At 41.5% G+C, this 20,453-nt stretch overlaps 1 protein-coding gene across 1 annotated transcript in view; it reads left to right on the top strand.

Moving 5' to 3' along the window:
* Positions 1-20,453, top strand: part of LOC109926748 (MAM and LDL-receptor class A domain-containing protein 1) — a 357,436-nt gene that overhangs the window by 165,771 nt on the left and 171,212 nt on the right. The window contains exon 26 of the mRNA XM_048606938.1: positions 6,126-6,371. Within this exon, the coding sequence (XP_048462895.1) occupies positions 6,126-6,371 (246 nt within the window). The remainder of the gene's footprint in view (positions 1-6,125; positions 6,372-20,453) is intronic.

The raw sequence follows: 20,453 nt of genomic DNA, 5'->3' as shown, positions 1-20,453 counted from the left end.
ACACCTTTTAACCAGATTTCCACATTATTTAGTGCAAGTCTTTAAAACTTTGAGCGTAGCTGCCACAGAGTGAAAGGCTAGAAGCCTAGAAGGCTAGAATTTTGGAAGTTTTAATGAGTAATCTTTTTTTTTAAATTTCTCACTAAATATGAATGTTAGTGTTCTTGATATTTAAGTAAGATGTTCTCACTAAGTTATATGTTAAAGTTACCTTTCTTTGTGGCTTAAACAAGGAAATTCTTGATTGAGGGGCGGCACAATGGCTCACTGGTTAGCACTGCTGCCTCACAGCACCACTAGGTTCGATTCCACCCTCAAGCAACTGTCTGTGTGGAGTTTGCATGTTCTCCCCGTGTCTGTGTGGGTTTCCTCCGGGTGCTCCGGTTTCCTCCCACAGTCTAAAGATATGCAGGTTAGGTGGACTGGCCATGCTAAATTGCCCATAGTATTCAGGGATGTGCAGGTTGTGTAGGTTACCCATAGAAAATGCAGCGTTACAGGGATAGGATAGGGGAGGGTGGGTCTAGGTGGGATGGTCTTTGGAGAGTTGGTGTGGACTTGATGGACCGAATGGCCTGCTTCCACACTGGAGGGATTCTGTGATGATTCTAGTGACTGAGCGAAGTTGTAGTTTATTCATTCACAGGAAGTGGGTGGTGCTGGCCAGAACAGCATATATTGCCCTTCCCTAACTGGCATTGAAGTGAGTGCCTGTGAGGTGATTTCAGAGGACAGTTAATAATCAGTCACATTGACTGGAGTCATAGATAGGTCAAACCAATTCTGAAGAAACATCAGCCTTCCTGCTGCTTGGCCTGCTGTGTTCATCCAGCTCTACACCTTGTTATCTAAGGTTGGCAGATTTCCTTCTCTGAATGAAGATGTAGTTAGTTAATTAAATAGCTAGGACTGGTTCTTGTACAAAAGCAGAACAGACTTATCTAAATCACAAGCAGTATAAATACAGGGCTGGCAGAACTCAGTCAACACAGAGTGGAATGCTTGGGAAGTTTGGTAGTGTGGGAGATCAGTGAAGTGGGGAGATGAAAGTGTACCTTTACTTTCCCTTTCCTAACCTTTTTGGATCACACCACTTCATCGGCTGACAGCTGGATCTTAAAAGGTGCAACAGAAAAGAAAATCACAAATGTAACTTCACTATTCAAAAAGGGAGGCAGGCAGAAAACAGGAAATTATAGGCTAATTGCTTGACACCAGTGTGGGGAAAGCGTTAGAATCCATTATTAAGGAGGCTACAGCTGGGCTATAGAAAACTCAGGGTAATCAGGAAGATTCAGCATGGTTTTGTGAAAGGGAAAGTATATTTTACCAATTTATTGGAGTTCTTTGGAGGAGTGGATAAAGGCAAGTCAGAGAGTCATACAGCACAGAAACAGATTCTCCAGTCCAATTCATCCATGCTGGCCATTTTCCTAAAATAAATTAATCCCACTTGCCTGCATTAGGCCTATATCCCTCGAAACCTTTCTTATTCGTGTACCTGTTCTAAGGTCCTTTAAATATTGTAACTGTACCTGCATCTACCACTTCCCCTGATAGATCGTTCCATACATGCACCAACCTCTGCATGAATAAGTTGTCCCTCAGATCCCTTTTAAATCTTTTCCCTCAAGCCTTAAACCTATGTCCTCTAGTTTTGGACTCCCCCATTCTGGGAAAAAGACCTCAGCTATTCAACCTATCCATGCTCCTCATGATTTATAAATCTTAATAAGGTCACTTCTCAGCCTCCAACGCTCGAGGGATAATAGCCCCAGCCTATTCATCTTCTCACTATAGCTCAAATCTTTTAATCCTGGCAACATCCTTGTAAATCTTTTCTGAATGCTTTCAAGTTTAACAAAATCCTTCCTATAGCAGGGAGACAAGAACTGAATACAGTATTCTAAAAGTAGCCTCACCAATGTCCTGTACAGATGCATAGTGATGTTCCAAATCCTATATCAATGCATTGACCAATATCGACAATCATGCCACACTTTCTTCACCTCCTTGTTCACCTGTGACTCCAGTTTTAAGCGACTTTTTCATTGTCTACTACATCCCTAGTCGTGGTGTCATCTGCAAATTTACTAACCATACCTCCTATATTCACATCCAAATCATCTATATGAATGACAAAAAAGTAGATCTAGAACCGATCCTTGTAGCACACCGCTGGTCTAGTCTGAAAAATAATCCTCTACCATCACCCTCTGTCTCCTACCTTCAAGCCAATTTTGTATCCAAATGGCTTGCTCCCCTTGCATTCCATGTAGCTAACCTTACTAACCAGCCTACCATGTGGAACCTTGTCCAACACCTTACTGAATTCCAAAAAGACAATGTCTACCACTCTTCCTTCATCAGTCTTCTTTGTCACCTCTTCAAAAAACACAATCAAGTTAGTGAGACACAATTTCCCATACATAAAGGTACTCAGAAGATTATGGCAGCAGCAAGCACATTCACCACTGGTAAGCAAAATGTGTCATTAATTTGGCATTGTGGAGGCATGGTGCTTAATTGATAATGTGAATGTTGTAAAATTGCACAAGAAAACTTATTTGAGCTCATGGAGAGAAACCCTCAATGAAACTCCCCCAAATTTGACACTTGGCCAAATTTTGGGAAAATTCAGCCCAACAGTGTTTATCTTGGGTGTGTTGAGGCTTGTCTTATACTTTATAAAACATTCTAAGATGAATGGTGAATAAATATTGACATGAGGTGAATGATGCATACTTTTATTCGGCTCTAGATGATTTATAAGCCTAGATCAAAATGATTTAGAGGAACAATAAAAGTCTTACTGGATCGTAGACTAGCAACATAGAATGGTAACAACACAGGAGGACAATATTCAGTTCTTTATGTTTGTGAAGTGCCTGATTAAGATTGGCAATGACCATGTAAGATCATGAGTCTGATCTGATAAGACAGACGCTTTCATGAATAAGCTATGAAAAGTCTGCGACTGAGAAGAGCAATCAGTTCAAAGAGTGAAACATGCCATAGGCCACTTAACAGCAGCATTTTAATCTTCCAAAGCCAGTTGATAGTTTTAGGACACAGTATGAAGGCACTTCTGGTCAGATGCGCAACTTTCTCTTGTTCAGTTGTAGTATCAGCTAGAAAGAAATATAGAAACGACAAAAATTGTTGTAAATCTTAAAGGACAACTAATATGCCTTCAATTACTATAGAGGAGTTGCATATTCTAATAATGCCAATGACACACCATTGGTAACAGAATCAAAGTGAAAGTGGAATGAATCATTGTTATAAAAATGACATTCTTTAAAGGATTAGGAAGATTGACATTTTTACAGAAGCTTGTAGATCACACTTAATGCTTGAGAATTGGTTTGTGGGGATATCAGAAAATCATATCGAAAAGCAATTTTGATACTTATTCATATAACTAATGGAAAATGCACAAACCTGATTGTCTCTACGTTTGTAAATTTGGTGGCTGGTGTCATGAGTGGAATTTCCAATTGCAGCTAAAATTGCTAAATCTATTTTTTTCACAAATTATAACTGAATTTAGATCATTGCTTTCAGCATAATCTCTTTAATAAATGGAAATATAGAATTGGAAAAGTAGATACCATTACATATTTATTTAAATGTGTGCAGAAAATAGAAGACTTTTTTTAATTTTTATCTCCTATTTACAATGCGTTAGGGCATTGTACACTACAACTAGCGAGGCAATTGGGAAAATGAGACTATTGAGTGACCTGTTGTACTTGATATACTTTTGCAAGTCACAATATTGCAATATTCCAGAATATTAAATTAAATGTATTTTTATTTTTAAAATGCACTTAAATTAACATGGAAAACTATCTTCTCTACTATAGATAGGGGACAAGAACTGTTATCAGAAAACCTCATGCTAGAACTAACCATTCAAACAGTACTCTTTTCTCCTGCAATATAAATTGTTGTAAGACAACAAGGTGTAGAGCTGGATGAACACAGCAGGCCGAGCAGCATCAGAGGAGCAGGAAAGCTGACGTTTTGGGTCTGGACCCTTCTTCAGAAATGGGGGAGGGGAAGGGGATTCTGAAATAAATAGAGAGAGGGGGGAGGCAGATGGAAGATGGATAGAGGAGAAGATAGGTGGAGAGGAGACAGACAGGTCAAAGAGGCGGGGTTGGAGCCAGTAAAGGTGAGTGTAGGTGGGGAGTTAGGGAGGGGATAGGTCGGTCCAGGGAAGATGACAGGTCAAGGAGGCGGGATGAGGCTGGTAGGTAGGAGGTGGGGGTGGGGCTTGAGGTGGGAGGAGTGGATAGGTGGGAGGAAGGACAGGTTAGGGAGGCGGGGACAAGCTGGGCTGGTTTTGGGATTTGGTCGGGGAAGGGGAGATTTTGAAGCTTGTGAAGCCCACATTGATACCATTGGGCTGCAGGGTTCCCAAGCGAAATATGAGGTGCTGTTCCTGCAGCCTTTGGGTGACATCGTTGTGGCACTGCAGGAGGCCCAGGATGGACATGTCGTCTGAGGAATGGGAGGGGGGAGTTGAAATGGTTCGTGACTGGGAGGTGCAGTTGTTTATTGCGAACCGAGCGTAGGTGTTCTGCAAAGCGGTCTCCAAGCCTCCGCTTGGTTTCCCCGATGTAGAGGAGGCCACAACAGGAACAGCAGATACAGTATACTACATTAGCAGATATGCAGGTGAACATCTGCTTGATGTGGAAGGTCTTCTTGGGGCCTGGGATGGGGGTGAGGGAGGAGGTGTATAGGCAGGTGTAGCACTTCCTGCGGTTGCAGGGAAAAGCGCCGGGGGTGGTGGGGCTGGTGGGGAGTGTGGAGCAGACAATGGAGTCACGGAGAGAGTGGTCCCTCCGGAAAGCAGATAAAGGTGGGGAGGGAAAAATGTCTTTAGTAGTGGGGTCAGATTGCAGATGGCAGAAGTGTCGGAGGATGATGCGTTGGATCCGGAGGTTGGTGGGGTTGTATGTGAGGATGAGGGGGATTCTGTTTTGGTTATTATTGCAGGGAGGGGGTGTGAGGGATGAGTTGCGGGAAATGCGAGAGACACGTTCGAAGGTGTTTTCGACCACTGTGGAGGGGAAGTTGCGGTTCTTGAAAAACGAGGACATCTGGGATGTTCGGGAGTGGAATGCCTCACCTCGGGAGCAGATGCGGTGGAGGCGAAGGAATTGGGAATAGTTGTTCTTTTGACATGTGGCGTCTTTATGTTTCCCCTGATGAGTCCAAGACACAAAACCTCTCTATTCAACAATATTCAAATAGAAATTAACATTTGTGAATATGTATATGACACTGTTAACACACAGATGAGGGATGTTCCAATAGTTGGAGATATGATATGTGTTCAGTTAGTTGACTTCAGCTGGTGTGACTGTTGAGACGCTATGATTAGCCTTTGTGTCCCGTGGCTGAAAACCTTTAAAATTAATTAAGGGCCCCAGACTTGCTCAATGAAGATTAATGCCTCCTGGAATCTGTTGGCAAAAGCTGTGGACTGGATCAAGTTCAGCTCTTTTTACACCATAATCAAATTGCCTAACAATGCGTACTGCTGACAAAAATCAATGACATTGGTGAAGTACCAGAAATTTGATATGAAATATTCAGCTCATCCAAACTCACTGTTGCAGGAGAGCGGGGAGGATCCAATAGAGGACTGTTTGATTATATTGCAAATTTGTGGGTAGCAAGCAGAATTTCCTGTATTTGCTCTCTCTTTAACTTAAGTAAAATCAAAAATAATTAGCCAAAATTGTTTAATAGAAATGGGTCATTATAACATTTCAGAACAAACTTAAATCGTTGAGTTGGCAGTTTCAAATAATTCTTTGTTAAATCCTATTTCATTTGCTATGCTTGGTAAGTCATCACAATGAAGAATGTACTGAGCTAAGAAGTTTTAAAGAAAATATAACAAACATGAATCTCCCTTGGAGATGCCTTTCTGTTGAAAGCTTTAAATGGAATAAGTAACTCTTAAGGTGGTAATAAATGTACTAATAGAAGTAGCCACTACTGAAAGCCATGCAGACCAATATCTGTTAACTACAAGTGACACTTTAGTGATTCTTTCATTAGCTGTTTAAACTTACTCATAGAAATTCCTTCTTTATTTGCAGGACTTTGTCGACAAGGTTATTTGGAGTGCCAGAATGGAAATTGTTACCGACCAGAACAGAGATGTGATTTTGTAAATGACTGCAGTGACAATACAGATGAGAGAGAATGTGGAACATCCTGCACCTTTGAAACTGGACCATGTGGTTGGAAAAACTCCTTGGCAGACAACTTTGATTGGATCTTGGGGCAGGGCTCGTTTCAGAGTCTACGGCCAGTGAACGATCAGAGCCTAGGAAATGAAAATGGTAATTTCTTAATTTGTTTTGAATTTTAATACTATAGTAGAACACAAAGGAAGCAAATACTTGTGTGAACATACCATTACTGAATGGGTTTGGCAAATTCTTTGCAATTATTTGCCAGATGCTTGATGTGATGACACAATTTATGTGAAAACCTATAATACAAGAGATATTTGTGTGGAATATTAATATTCCATACAAAAGGTGATGTCTGATTGTTCTTCCTCAAAATGTGGACAATGGTTTTTTGATTATTCATCTGTAGACTTTCTATCTCATTAAATCATATAAATAATGAAACAAATAGATTTAACTGCAGCAGTGCATGTTGGTTTCCTGATTTTTATATTCATTAACACGATGAGGGCATCGCTATCAGGCTAGCATTTATTGCCCATCCCTAATTGCCCAGAAGGCAGTTAAGAGTTAACTGCATTGCTATGGGTCTGGAGTCGCATGTAGGCCAGACCAAGTAAGGATGGCAGTTTTCTTCCTAAAGGACGTTAGTGAACCAGATGATTTTTTTTCCAACAGTCAACAATGGATCCACAGTTATCATTAGACTCTTAATTCCAGATTCTTTTTAAAAAAATAGATTGAAACTAGGTCCCCAGAACATTGCCTGGGTCTCTGGATTAACAGTCCAGCAATAATGCCACTAGGCCATTGCCTCCCCTGTCTCTCGTAGCATAAGAGATTAATATATCATTGTCATAATTCCTTATGATAACTAGTAATAAGAATTGCAAATCAACAGCGTGCTGATGGATATTTTCTTAATAAACAGAACCAGATATAATTTTGTTATCATCACAATTGCCTGAAGTACCAAACAATTTTTTTTAAAGCTCATGTTTATAATGAATTGCTACTCAAAACCCAAAATGGAAATTATTTCACTTTCATTGTGACCAAACTAATTGTCATCTGACAACATATTCACAGAAATTTGCAGGCACCACCCATGATTTTCAGATGTTAGACATATCCCTAATGCTTCAACATGTCGAGTAGGAAGAGTTATTAAATACAATATGGGACTGTAGCATTTGCCATGTTGGTGTGGACCAAAAAAGGAACATAAGAGCAGTAGGCCATTCAGCCCATCAAGCCTGCACTCCTATTCAACATGATCATGGCTGATTATTCACTTCAATGTTTTTCCCCACATGATCTTCATACAGCTTTATATCATTACTATTTTGAAATCTGTCAATCTCTCTGGGGTGGTGATAGCCTAGTGGTGTTATTGCTAGACTATTAATCCAGAAACCTAGGCAAAGTTCTAGGGACCTGGGTTTGAAGGCTGCCAGGGCAGGTGCTGGCATTTTACTTCAATAAAAATCTGGAAATAAGTCTAATAATGACCATTAAAGCGTTGTCGATTATCAGGAGTAAAAAATGGTTGTCCTTAGCTGGTTTGCCCTATATATGATTCCAGACCCACAGCAATGTGGTTGACCCTTAACTGCCCTCTGGGCAATTGGAGATGGACAATAAATGTGGATATAGGCAGTGATGCCCATATCCTGTGAATGAATTTTTAAAAATGTATACTCAGTGACTGAGTTTTGACAACCCTCAATGTTGAAGAATTGCAAAAATTCACAATCCTTTGAGTGAAAAAAGACTTCCTCATTTTGGTCCTGAGTGGCTTCTCCCTTATCTTGAAATTGTGTTGCCTAGTTCTGGACTCCCGAGCCAAGGGAAACAGACTCAGCTGAGGTGGCAGTGTAGTGGAATAAATTTAGGCATGTAGTATCCTCAAGTAGAGACAAAAAAACTGCAGATGCTGGAATTCAAGGTGGACAAGGTCTTCAGTCCTGAAGAAGGGTAATACCCGAAACATTGACTGCTCCTTTCCTCCAGATGCTGCCTGGTCTGCTGTGTTCTTCTAGCCCCTTGTTTATGTATTACCCTCAACATTGACTCTGGACACTGTAAAGTGTCAGGACAAACCTGGGAAAGGCAGCAGACTGCTAATTACCATGTACCACCCCAGGCCCACCTTGGCTTATGAATTAGTACTCCTCTATTTTGAACAACACTCGGAAGAAGCACTGAGGCGGGCAAGGACAGTCTGCAACTCCCTGGCCTGGCATATCTCCCAATCTACCATCACCATCACACCATGGGAGAGTATTGGTCCAGTAATGAGTGCAGGAGAGCATGTCAGGATCAGCACCAGGCATACCTGAATATAAAGTGCAAAATTGGTGAGACTGGAATACAGTATTGCTTGCATGCCAAGCAGCATGAACAGCAAGCAACAGACAGAGTCAAGCAGTGACATAACCAAGAGATCATATCTAAGCTTTGCAGTCCTGCCACATCCAGTTATGAATGGTGGTGGATAATTAAATGACTCACTGGCTGAGGTGGCTCCACAAAAGTCCATAACCACAGTAACTGAGGTGAGGTGAGGTGAAGGGTGCCCAGTACATCAGTGCAATCATCAGCCAAAAGTGCCGAGTGCATGATCCATCTCAGCCTCCTCCAGAAATCGGCAGCGTCACTGATACCTGTCTTCAGCAAATTCGACTCACTCCACATGATATCAAGAAATGGCTGGATGCACTAGGCACTGTAAAAGTTCTGGGTCCTGGCAACTTTCTGGCAATTGTACTGAAGATGCATGCTCCACAACTTGCCACTCTCCAAAGCAAGCTGTTCTAGGACAGCAGCGACACTAGCATCTACCTAATCTGGCATCATTCTAATGTGGAAATTGCCCAGGTTGATCCTGCACACAAACATAGGACAAATTGAATAGAGCCAATTACTGCCCCATCAGCTTACTTTATCAGTAAAATGATGGAAGACATCATCAACAGTACCATCAAGCAGCAGTAGCTCAGCAACAACCTACTCACTTGAAACTCAGTTTAGGTTCCGCCAGGACATTCACACTTGACCACATTACAGCTTTTATTCATCGCAGCCTATGCAATAATGACTCATTATTCCAAATCTGTTTTCTGCCTATTAATGAATCATCATTCCATGCCCCATACATTACCTCTATCCTATTTGCTTTACGTGCCCAAATTACAGATACAGATAGGTGCCAGAATCCATGCTTGAAATAAGCATTAGGTTTCTTTTTCTTCCATATACAAATAAGGGAGCCTAACACCTCTGCTATATTAGTTTTCTCTGGATGAGGGTCTGTTCAAAAAAATACATTTGGGGAAAGATCTTTTTGCACCATGCCATTGCCAATAGCACTAAGCATTCAGAGAGTACACCAAATAGATACAATTGTCAAAAATGTGGAACTGGGAGTTGCAGCAGTTCTCCTTTTTTATTCATTCACAGGATGAAGGCGTCACTGACTAGGCCAGGGTTTATTGCCCATCTTGCCCAGTTAAGTGTTGACCACATTGCTGTTGGCCTGGAATCAGACCAGGTTAAGGATGGCAGTTTCGTCCCTAAAGAACATTAGTGAACCAGATGAGTTTTCCCCAACAATTGACAGTAGATTCATAGTCATCATTAGACTCTTAATTTTTTTTAAATTGAATTCAAATTCTACCATCTGCCATGGTAGCATTCAAATCCAGGTCCCCAGAACGTTATCTGGGTCTCTGAATTAACAGTCCAGTGGTAATACCACTAGGCCATTGCCACCCCATCCCGCTCCGCTTTCAAATCACGGTTTACAGCTATTCACTGCTTGCCACCACTATTTCATTCTTGATTGTCACCTCTGTCCTCTTGATCACACTCACTTTTCGCTCCAGCCGTTTCTCCATGTATCCCTCCCATGGTCCCCTTAAGGCTTTACCTTCAATTATAATGAGGCCTTGAGCCTAACCATTGAGATGTAGGTAATAAAAAGTGAAAGAGTTGCATTTACTTGGCACCTGCTTCAGGACAAACAAACGTTCCATTGTGTTTTGATGACAATGAAATGCTATTGAAATGTAGTCAATCTACCATAAAATTATGATGTTTACTTAAGGGTAAAATGTGTTCAGGACCTCCTCTTTCTCTCCAAAATAGTGCCTTGGGATTTTTTCCACCAGAAAGAATCTTGGATTCAACATCTCATATAATCTCCAACAGTATTGTAATGGAGTGTGATTTTTATGCTCAAATCCGGGGTTGACATTTGAACCTAGAATATTTTGATTGAGGGGTGACTGCCACCAACCAAGCCTCCAGTATTCCCACTTTGGGCACAGACAGATTTATCCCTCCATGCATGACACCAAAATAGATTATTTATTTTGATGATGTAGTAAGCCTCAAAAATCCATGCCTCTCATAGCCTCTGCCAAAATGAGCAGCTGGTAATTTAGCAACATGTTGAATTCTAGACCTGTTCCTTCAGATGCAATATAAAGCATTTATGTCAAGGTGAGTTTTCCACAGGGGCTATATGGAATCACGGAAATGTTACAGTCCAGGAGATTATTCAGCCCATCATGTCTGCACTAGCTCTCTGAGTGTTTAAACTTGGTTCCAATCTTCTGCCATTTCCCCATAAATCTGAACACTGTTTCAATTAAATAATCATCTCAGTATCTCAGGAATGCTTCAATTGGACCTGCCTTCATCACATTTCCAGGTAGTGCATTCTGGACTCTAACTACTTGCTGTGTAAGAAAGTTTATTTTTGCCACATCAGAATATTGAAAGCACCTATCAAGTCTCTTCTTAACTTTCTACTCTCCTAGGAAAACTGTTCCAAACTGTCCAATCTTTCCTCATAAGTGAAGTGTCTTATCCCTGGAACATTCTCGCAAACCTCATCTGCATGATCTACAATGCATCAATATTATTACAATGGTTTGGTGCTCAAAACTGTAGACAATACTCCAGCTGAGGTCTAACTAGTGTGTTATATAAGTTTGGCTGATATAATTTTATCATAAACCCCTCCATATCACTATATATGAAGCCTAAAATAACATATGCTGCACTAACAGCTTTTCCTATCTGTTCTGCCACCCTTAATGTCTTATGTATACCCTGGTGTGTCTGCTCCTGCACATCCTTTAGAATAGTACCCTGTAATTTTTGATGTGTCTCCATATTCTTTGTACCAAAATGTTGCACCTCACACTTCTGTACATTGAACTTCATTAGTAAACTATCCACTTATGCTCGCATATCAATGTCCTTTTGAAGTTCTACACTGTCCTCCTCACAATATTTAATTTTCTAAATTTTGTTTCATCCAAAAACTTTGAAAATTTCCCCTACACATCATGTTTAGATTATTTAAAAATATCAAACAAGTCAAGGGTCCCTGGGGAACTCCACTACAAACATTCTTCCGGGCTAATAATACTGAATTCAGGTTGGCTCTCAACAGTTTATACAAGCTGATACTTGTCATAAGAACACCTTGTCTTCTTTAACTTATTTTTTCTCTCCGATATAAAGCAGCTATTTGCCATATCCCTCTGTGGTTGTGTTAATTAAAACAAAAAAAATTTATATATGAGCTAAGGCAGAACATAGGCTGCTGATATAGCCAGAAGTGGTCCATTGAAGCATCAGTGAGGTGACTGCATGCTGACACAAGGCCAAGTTTCAATGAGCAGATCACTGGCTGTTTCAGCGAGCAATATGTTAGGTAAGTTGTTGAGTCAATCACCTACTGAAGCTCTCCACCTCTAACTATTTGAACTCACTAATCATTGAAACGTAGCATGTGTTCATGACCTGGTCAACAGTATGGCAACAGCTGACTGAACCATATCAGCAGATCCTTGAATATTCCTAATCCCCGGTAATGCATAAAGTCTGAGTATTTAGGAGAATCACGATTCTATACAAAGGCGAGGATGCAGGTCGATTATCTCAGTTGGCTGGATGGCTAGCTTACAATGCATGCTAATAGCATGTATTCTGTTTCCACACTGGCTATAGTTACCATGAAGTATTTTTCTTCTCACACTCTTCTTTCACCTGAGATGGTATAACCTGTCAGGTTAAACCACCACCAACCCTATGATCTATGGCAACATTACCTTTTACTGTGCAAACAGAAACTTATTTTTAAAGTGTTTAATGTGTGATTTCATTCTGCACATACCAGATTTGCATCTCATACAGATTAAAGTTTTCCTTACCAACAGCGTGATTTTTAAAGCATTAAAAAGATACCCATTACAGCCATCATCCACCTGCTTTGAGAGTCCTGAGGCAAGAGTAGATTGTATGCTAAATGTAAAGATAATCCACCAGTATGCTAGCTGTTTAATAAACAGAGCACTCACCAACACAGCAGTAGAACAGACTGTAATATCTAGCTGGTTGAATGCACTGGGATGGTCAACATGAAGCTTTTGGCTCCCATTAGCACGATCATATTTCACAATTGAAATTTATTGAAACCTCATTTGAAATGACATGGCAATGGAAAGCTTCAGTTAAGCAGCTTGTCTAACAATTGCCCAGTCATCGTAAAAGCAGCCAAATACGACAACATTTCCTGCCTTCCTATCTTGTCTTAATGTTTTGAACCACTAGATCACTGGGACAGGTGGATTGCTCATTCTGAGGTCTGCACTCATCCACAGTGGACCTTCATGGCATAATAACCCAAGATGGAACTCCTGAATTTCTGCCCATTTACTTTGCGGTAATGTCCAGTTTGACTGATTTTTAATGATTGCCAGATCCAAAACATTATGCTGCCTTTGAAAGATTTCACGAGTTTGTAAATTGGGTGACAACTTTTCGGACAAAAAATATAATTGAACAAATCAGTTGACATAATATGTGTTTCTTCTCAAGGTCAACAATCTCCAGATTATTGCCTGAGCCACATGCAAATTGGTATAGAGACACAGGTTGGAAAAGTAAATGAATGACCGAAGGATCAGACCAGCAGAAAGGGGTTCCTCCTCACAGGAAATTGGCACTCATTCTGGAAGGTGAAAGAGATGTATTAATGCTGCTGTCTGCTTCTGACCTGGAATGGGACCAATGCTCCCAGAGAATTAATTAATGAGGGAGGTAGGAACAGCTTTAAACAAGTATGCTCAGTGGTGAGGTGTTGTGAGGAAAGGGATCTACAAGAACTGAAATAAGCCAAAATGCAAACGAAGCAGGAGATTTGAGCAGAAGACAGACCATGGGTGGACATAAATGGCCAGGAAATATGGTGAAGTGAGTGATGAGATAGGGCAGCCAGAAAAGAGAACATGATGGGGTTGTCAACACAAGGGAGAACCAGATGGAAGGGTGCATTAGTGACAAACGTGAATACAGTGGAATTGGAAGAACAACAGGCAACTGACAGGAAGAGGTGAAGATAGCTGATCAACCAGCACTGTGGGAAACTTCAGGTGAAATGGAAGAAGCTGAAAGGACTTAAAAGACTGAGGGACAGGTAGAATTACAAAACATGTGTAAAAATATAATGACATGAATTGCTTTTAAAAAATATCCTCGCACAGAATTACATAAATTATCAACAAACAGGCCATTCAGCCCAATCAGGCCAATATTATTCTCATCTTTCCAATTCAGAATGTATCTAGTATGGTCCTCAATTTTCACTTCCCTCATTTGATTATATACCTTCCCTTCAAGTGCATCCAATCCATTTAGCCAGTACCTGTGATCACGGGTTATACAGTTTCAGTACACTTTGGGTAATGAAGTTCTTTTTGAATTCCCTATTTGCTTTCTTCACATCTATTTTAAATTGCTGGCCTCTAGCTTTCCCACAAGTAAAAGTAATCTCGTGTTTAATCTTGCAAAACCTTTCATAATTTTGAAGAGCTTTATTAGGTCAAGCTTCAGCTTTGTCCTTTCTAGAAAATAGAAACACAGCCTACTTCATCCTTTATGGTTGATATAATCTCACAATTCTAATACTATCCTAACAAACCTTCAGGGCTTCTATTGTCACTTTCATAAAGTGGTGACCAGAATAGTGCAGTCTATCCAAGGATGATTTCTATTCCCATAGAAATAGCTCCAAATGCTTGGATTCCTTTTTTTTTAAATGGACTACTAACCTGTGCACCATCTTCAATTGTTCGTGTGCTTGTACTCACTGTTCTTCACTCATTTAGACTATTGTTTTATAAGTAATAGAAAAGATGTTGTTAAGCTTGAAAGGGTCAGAAAAGATTTACAGCGGTGTTGCCAGGGTTGGAGGGTTTGCGCTATAGGGGGAAGCTTAATAGCCTTGGGCTATTTTCCCTGGAGGATTGGAAGCTAGGGGATGACCTTACAGAGGTTTATAAAATCATAAGGGGCATGGATAGGTGAATAGCCAAGATCTTTTTCCCAGGGTAGGGGAGTCAAAACTAGAGGGCATAGTTTAAGGTGAGAGGGAAAAGATTTAAAAGGGACCTGACGTTCAACTTTTTGACACAGAGGGTGGTATGTGTATGGAATGAGCTGTCAGAGGAAATGGCAGAGTCTGGTACAATTACAACATTTAAAAGGCATCTGGATGGGTTTATGAACAGGAACGGTATGGAGGGATATGGGCCAAATGCTGACAAATGGAACTAAATTAATTTAGGATATCTGGTTGGCATGGACAAGTTGGACTGAAGGGTCTGTTTTCATGCTGTACAACTCTATGACTTTACAATATGTGACCTGTTAGCCTTCTGATCAAACTGAGGTTCTGCACAGATTCCTTTTAGAACATAGAACATAGAACAGTACAGCACAGTACAGGCCCTTCAGCCCACGATGTTATGCCAAGCTTTTACCCTAATCCTAAGGTCTATCTAACCTCCACCCCAACCTTATACTATCATCCATATGCCTATCTAATAGCCACTTAAATGCCCCTAATGAGGCTGACCCCTCTACCTGCTCCTTTTGTGAAATGCATTTGCCAATTATATATCCCAATTGGATTTTATTGTGTTCCACTGGCAGATTGGCAGGTGGAGGGACAAAACATTGGACAGCAAACATGGGTGTCATTTTTGCATCTACCTGCTGCCTCCCATCCTATTACAATTGCACCAGCAGCTAGGGAGAGGTCAGAAGACTTGCCACTTTAATGCCAATTGAAACCACTAAGAGACTGATTAATGTTCATGTAAAGGGCTTCCACCACTGCTGCTAGGATTTTGCTTGTAGTGAGAGAGACACACATCAACAATGCAGCCCAGCAGATTGGATGGGTCACTGGTCGGGGCTGGTGTTGTGCTTCTTTCATGAGCTTCCTCTGCTTATTGGAAGTCTACCCAATGTCTTCCTAACCAACTGTCTCCCTTTCCCCCTATTGCCCACACACCTGTTCATCTAACCATCCACAGCCCCATAATCTGACACCCTGGTATAAGCAAACCCCTGGAGTTATCCAGTCTGCTTTTGGTGCCTATCCCTAAATGTTATGAAACAGATGCTGCCCAGGCTATGGTGACAGATGGGGGAACTCAGTCACTAGAGGGATTTAAAATTGATAAAGAGAAGTTATTGGATAAGCTGTTGGTACTCAAACTAGATAAGGCACTGAGACCAGATGAGATGCTTCCAAGGATATTGAAGGTAATAAGAATGGAAATTGGAGGGACACCGGTCATAATCTTTCAGTCTTCCCTGGATTCAGAATGGTTCCAGAAGATTAGAGAATTGCAAACGTTATGCCCTTTTCCAAAAATTTGTTAAGTTTAGCCCAGCAATTATGGACCAGTTTAACATCAGTGATGGGAAAATTTCCAGAAACAATTATTCACGATAGAATTAGTAGTGAATGAAAAATGTGGATTGAAATTGAATAGTTAGCATAGAATTGTTAAGGGAAAGGCATGCCTAACAATCTTGCTGAAGTTTCTTAAAGTGGTAACAGATAATATTTATGAGGGGAAATCCATTAATGTGATGTACACCAACAAAGTCTTTTTGGTGCAACAAAGTCTTTGTTGTGGAAACTCAGCAGGTCTAGCAGCATCTATAGAAAGAAAGCAGAGATAAAGTTTTGAGTCCAATAGCCACTATTCAGAACTGATGTTTGTGAGGAAAAGTGGTATCTGTGCTGAAGACGGGGGATGATGGTGGTGTGTGGTGGTCGGGTGGAGGTGCAGTGGGGATTGCGGGAGAAGGAGTGAGAGCACAGATGGAGATGGAGCCCAGAGAGAGAAAACAACAGGTGGGAAAGTTATGGATGGATAATACTAGGAAAAAGAAAGGCTGGTAATGGGTAACAGCACCAGGGACCTGGGTTTGGTTCTACCCCTGGGTGACCGTCGGTGAGGAGTTTGCACATTCTCCCTGTGTCTGCTTCAGTTTCCTCTAGGTGCTCTGGTTTCCTCCCACAGTACAAAGATGTACAGGTTAGGTGGATTGGCCATGCTAAATTGTCCATATTGTCCATGAATGTGCAGTCTCGGTGGATTAGCTGCAGGAAATGGGGTTATAGTGTTATGGGTAGGGGTGGTCTGGGTCTGGTTGGGATGCTCTTCAGAGGGTTGGTGCAGGCTTGCTGGGCTGAATGGCCACACTGTAGGGCCTATGTCCTATCCTGTCACTCATTTCCCTGGGTCCCCACGACTACCACTTCACCTTCAACATTATTGCCACTTTATCCTAGCTGCTATCCATTCTGAAGAACAATCACCAGACTTGAAACATTAACTCTGCTTTCTCTCCACTGATGCTACCAGACAAGGACATTGACATCTTGATGGAGTGGGCAGATAGGTAGTAGATGAAATTCATTGTTAAGTGTCAGGTAGTGCAGTTTGGTACAAAGCACAAGGAAAGACAATTTAAAATAACAGGTATAGTTCTAAAGTGTGTCCAGGAACAGAAAGACCTGGGTGTATATGTAAAAGATAGTGTTCTCATTAGAGTGAGACAAGGAGTGGTAGCTTAACTTGAGAGTCACCATGCCTCAGGTGAGGAGCAAGGTTAAGAAGGAGGTTTGTTTATGGTAACCACAGCCAGTGTGGGCATTGAACTCACACTGTTGCTATTATCTTGCATCATAAATTGGCCTTCCAGCCAACTGAGCTAACCAGCCGCAATAATATGCCACTGTCCAGAACCTCTTCTAAAAGCTTAATCCTAGATTCTTAAGGTAGCTAATGCGGACATCTACTACCTCTACTGTTTTGGTGTAAACTTTCCAACCTTTGTTTGATTCTGAAATGTTGCTACAGACTGGAAAGTAGCAAATACAATCCTTCAATTCATAAGGGAAAGAGGCAGGAAACAACATTAGGCAGTCAACGTGACATCTGTTGTGGGGATGGTGTTAGAATTAATTATTAAAGACATTATAACTAGGCATTTAGTAAAATTCAACATAATCATGTAGAGTCAGCATGTTTTTGAGAAAGGGAAATCATGTTTAACCAATTTATGGAAATTCCATGAAGGAGTAACATTTGCTGTGAATAAAGGGGAGTCGATTGACACGCTGTACTTGAATTTCCAGAAGGCATTTTACAAGGTTTCATATAACAGGTCACTGAACAAAGTAGGAGCTCATGGTGTATGGGGTAACATACAAACAGGGATTGAAAATTGGCTGACTTGCAGAAAACAGAGAGCATGCATAATTTTTTTTCAGGTTGGCAGGATGTGATGAGTGAGTTTTTAGACTTCTGATGTAAGCCTCAAACTTTTATAATTTTCATCAATTTAGTTGATTGATTGACGGTATGGTGGCTAACTTTGCAGACAATACAAAGATATGTAGGAAACCATAATAAAAGCAAATAATTGCAGATATTGGAAATCTGAAATAATAACAGAAAGTGCTAGAAAAGCTCAGCAAGTCTGGAAACATCCTTGGAGAAAGAAAACAGAGTTAGTGTTTTGAGTCCAATATGACTCCTCTTTGGACTCAAATATTAACTCTACTTTTTTCTCTTAACAAAGCTACAAGACCACCTGCATTTCCCAATCACTCTCAGATTTTATCATAGGTTGAAATGTATGATGTGAAGGTGACCTAATGAAGATGCAGATAGGTTAAGTGAATGGGCAAAAATGTGTCAGATTGAGTACAACGTGGAGAAATGTGAAGTTGTTCACATTGATGGCAAGAACATAAAAGCAACATTTTATTTAATTAAAAACCAAAAGAACTGCAGATACTGCAAATCAGAAACAAAAACAGAAGTTGCTAGAAAAGCTCAGCAGGTCTGGCAGCATCTGTGAAGAAAAATCAGAGTTAACATTTCGAGTCCGATGACCTTTCCTCAGAACTATTATTTAATGTTACGTATACTGTAAACACCACCACTAGGTGGCACAAAGAGCATTCTGGGCTGAATTTGATGATTTTTTTTTGGCTAAGTCCGAGTTACATTGTGTTTTTTGTGGGATTTTCGCCGAGAGGCCTAACAAGCCGTTTCTGACCAAACCACTTCATTTTTTTACCTACCCTGCCCTTGCAGTGTTTCGAACATGCAATTGGCACCCCAACTTATCAAGTGCCGTTCCCACATGAGCTCACTGTGCAACGGGCATCTTGGAATTCAGTGGCATTGCTTGTGCCCGTGCCCATGGGCCACCTGGACAAGCTAGTCTGGTACTGCCCTGCATGGTTCCTGAGAGTTTTTACAGACATGACAAACAGGAGTAAATTGGCACCTCACTTTGAAAGGAGGATGCTGGAATTCCTGAGGTGGTGGACGGTGGGACATTATCTTCCCCTCAGAACAGGACAGGAGGCCATGACACCAGGCCTCCCAGCTCTGAGTTATATAGAGAAATGCCCAGCACTTTAGGAAGAATGTTAATGTCCTTCTCCATTCCACTAGGATAAGTTCCACCATCTTCTGTCCAATATTTCTCACAGTCACTGTATCTCTGCTACTGGACCTATCTCCCACCACAGCTGATGCTCTACCACTCTCAGAATTACATGCAACATCTCCCCACACTCGTTATTCCCACACCAAACACCAGACCCCTCATGTGCCTGCCTTCCATGCTGCCTACTCACTCACTCATGACATCTCCACGTGCACCAGCAGTAATTGTTGTGCCACCCACTTCCATCTTCCATAATATCAGCCTCTCTCTCATTCCAGGAGGAAACCAGCCCACAATAGGTCAGAAACAGTCAAGATAGATGGTGCTTTTCCCGCTTTTCCCTTCGTTCAGCTCCTCCCTTCTTTTGAGAAGAGGACCCTAACTCTGACTACTTAAAGCAGGCCCTGGGCTGGTATAGGAGGCGGCCCTTCAATTACTGTACAGGGAATCCCCGAGCAATGGCTATCCCCCCTTGATTTAACAGTAGCCCACTGACAACTAAGGCAAGCTTGCTGGCTCCGTGACAGTGCTAAATGGCACAGCAAGACAGAAGTGATATGAGTCTGATATCTCTGGCTGAGAGGGCAAAATGCAAAAAGGTACAGCTGGGCGATGCTAGGCAGGGATGCTGTGAGGTAGGCTCAGAGTGAGTGAGCGCTATAACAGCAAGCAAATAGCCAAGACACACATCTTGGTCCTCTCCATGAGCTGAGTGTGTGTCCCTGAGCACACAGCGTCATTGCAGCAGCATTACTGTGATAATTACCAGTGCAGCGTGAGGTGCAGTACTGGATTTGAGAAGCATCCAATAAATGGATTGGAGATGTACTGTGGAGGTTGTAAGAGTCCCTGTGTCTTCACACAGGAACTTAAAATTGCCAGAATGTACGGGGATTCTTTCCCTACCTTATTACGAAATGTCTTTGTTTTAATGTTTAAATGTCAGTGCCACAACTTCGATATGACTGCTGCAAAAGGAGACTGATTTGAAATTCTGTTCCCCTCACCCAATGGTGTCTTCTCACCACCCTCACCTTGCCTCACCTCAGTGCCAAGGTGAAGGGAGTCTATGCCCACAGACTGGAGTTGATGCAGCTCCGGCTCCCCTCTGTCACCTGCTGCAGGCCCTCACCAACACCTCATCTAGGTTCCAGACGTCAGCAGCGACCCCGAGCTCTCTGCTCCAGGGGCAAGAAGAGACCTGCTTCACCGTTATCTCACACCACCTCTACAGCCCCCTGCTGACATGCAGCCTTGATGGGCCCATCTGTACATGCACTGCTGACATCACTGTGCTCACTGACATTACTGTGCCTGGATGGTTTGTGTTCGGGATAATCGTGTTCAGTACACGAGTTATTGTGCACTAACAGTTAGTTT

The sequence above is a fragment of the Rhincodon typus genome, chromosome 2, assembly GCF_021869965.1.
Source record: "Rhincodon typus isolate 14 chromosome 2, sRhiTyp1.1, whole genome shotgun sequence".
Classification (NCBI taxonomy): Eukaryota; Metazoa; Chordata; class Chondrichthyes; order Orectolobiformes; family Rhincodontidae; genus Rhincodon; species Rhincodon typus.
The sequence above is the reverse complement of the archived record's forward strand: the minus strand, read 5'-3'. Positions and strand labels throughout refer to the sequence as shown.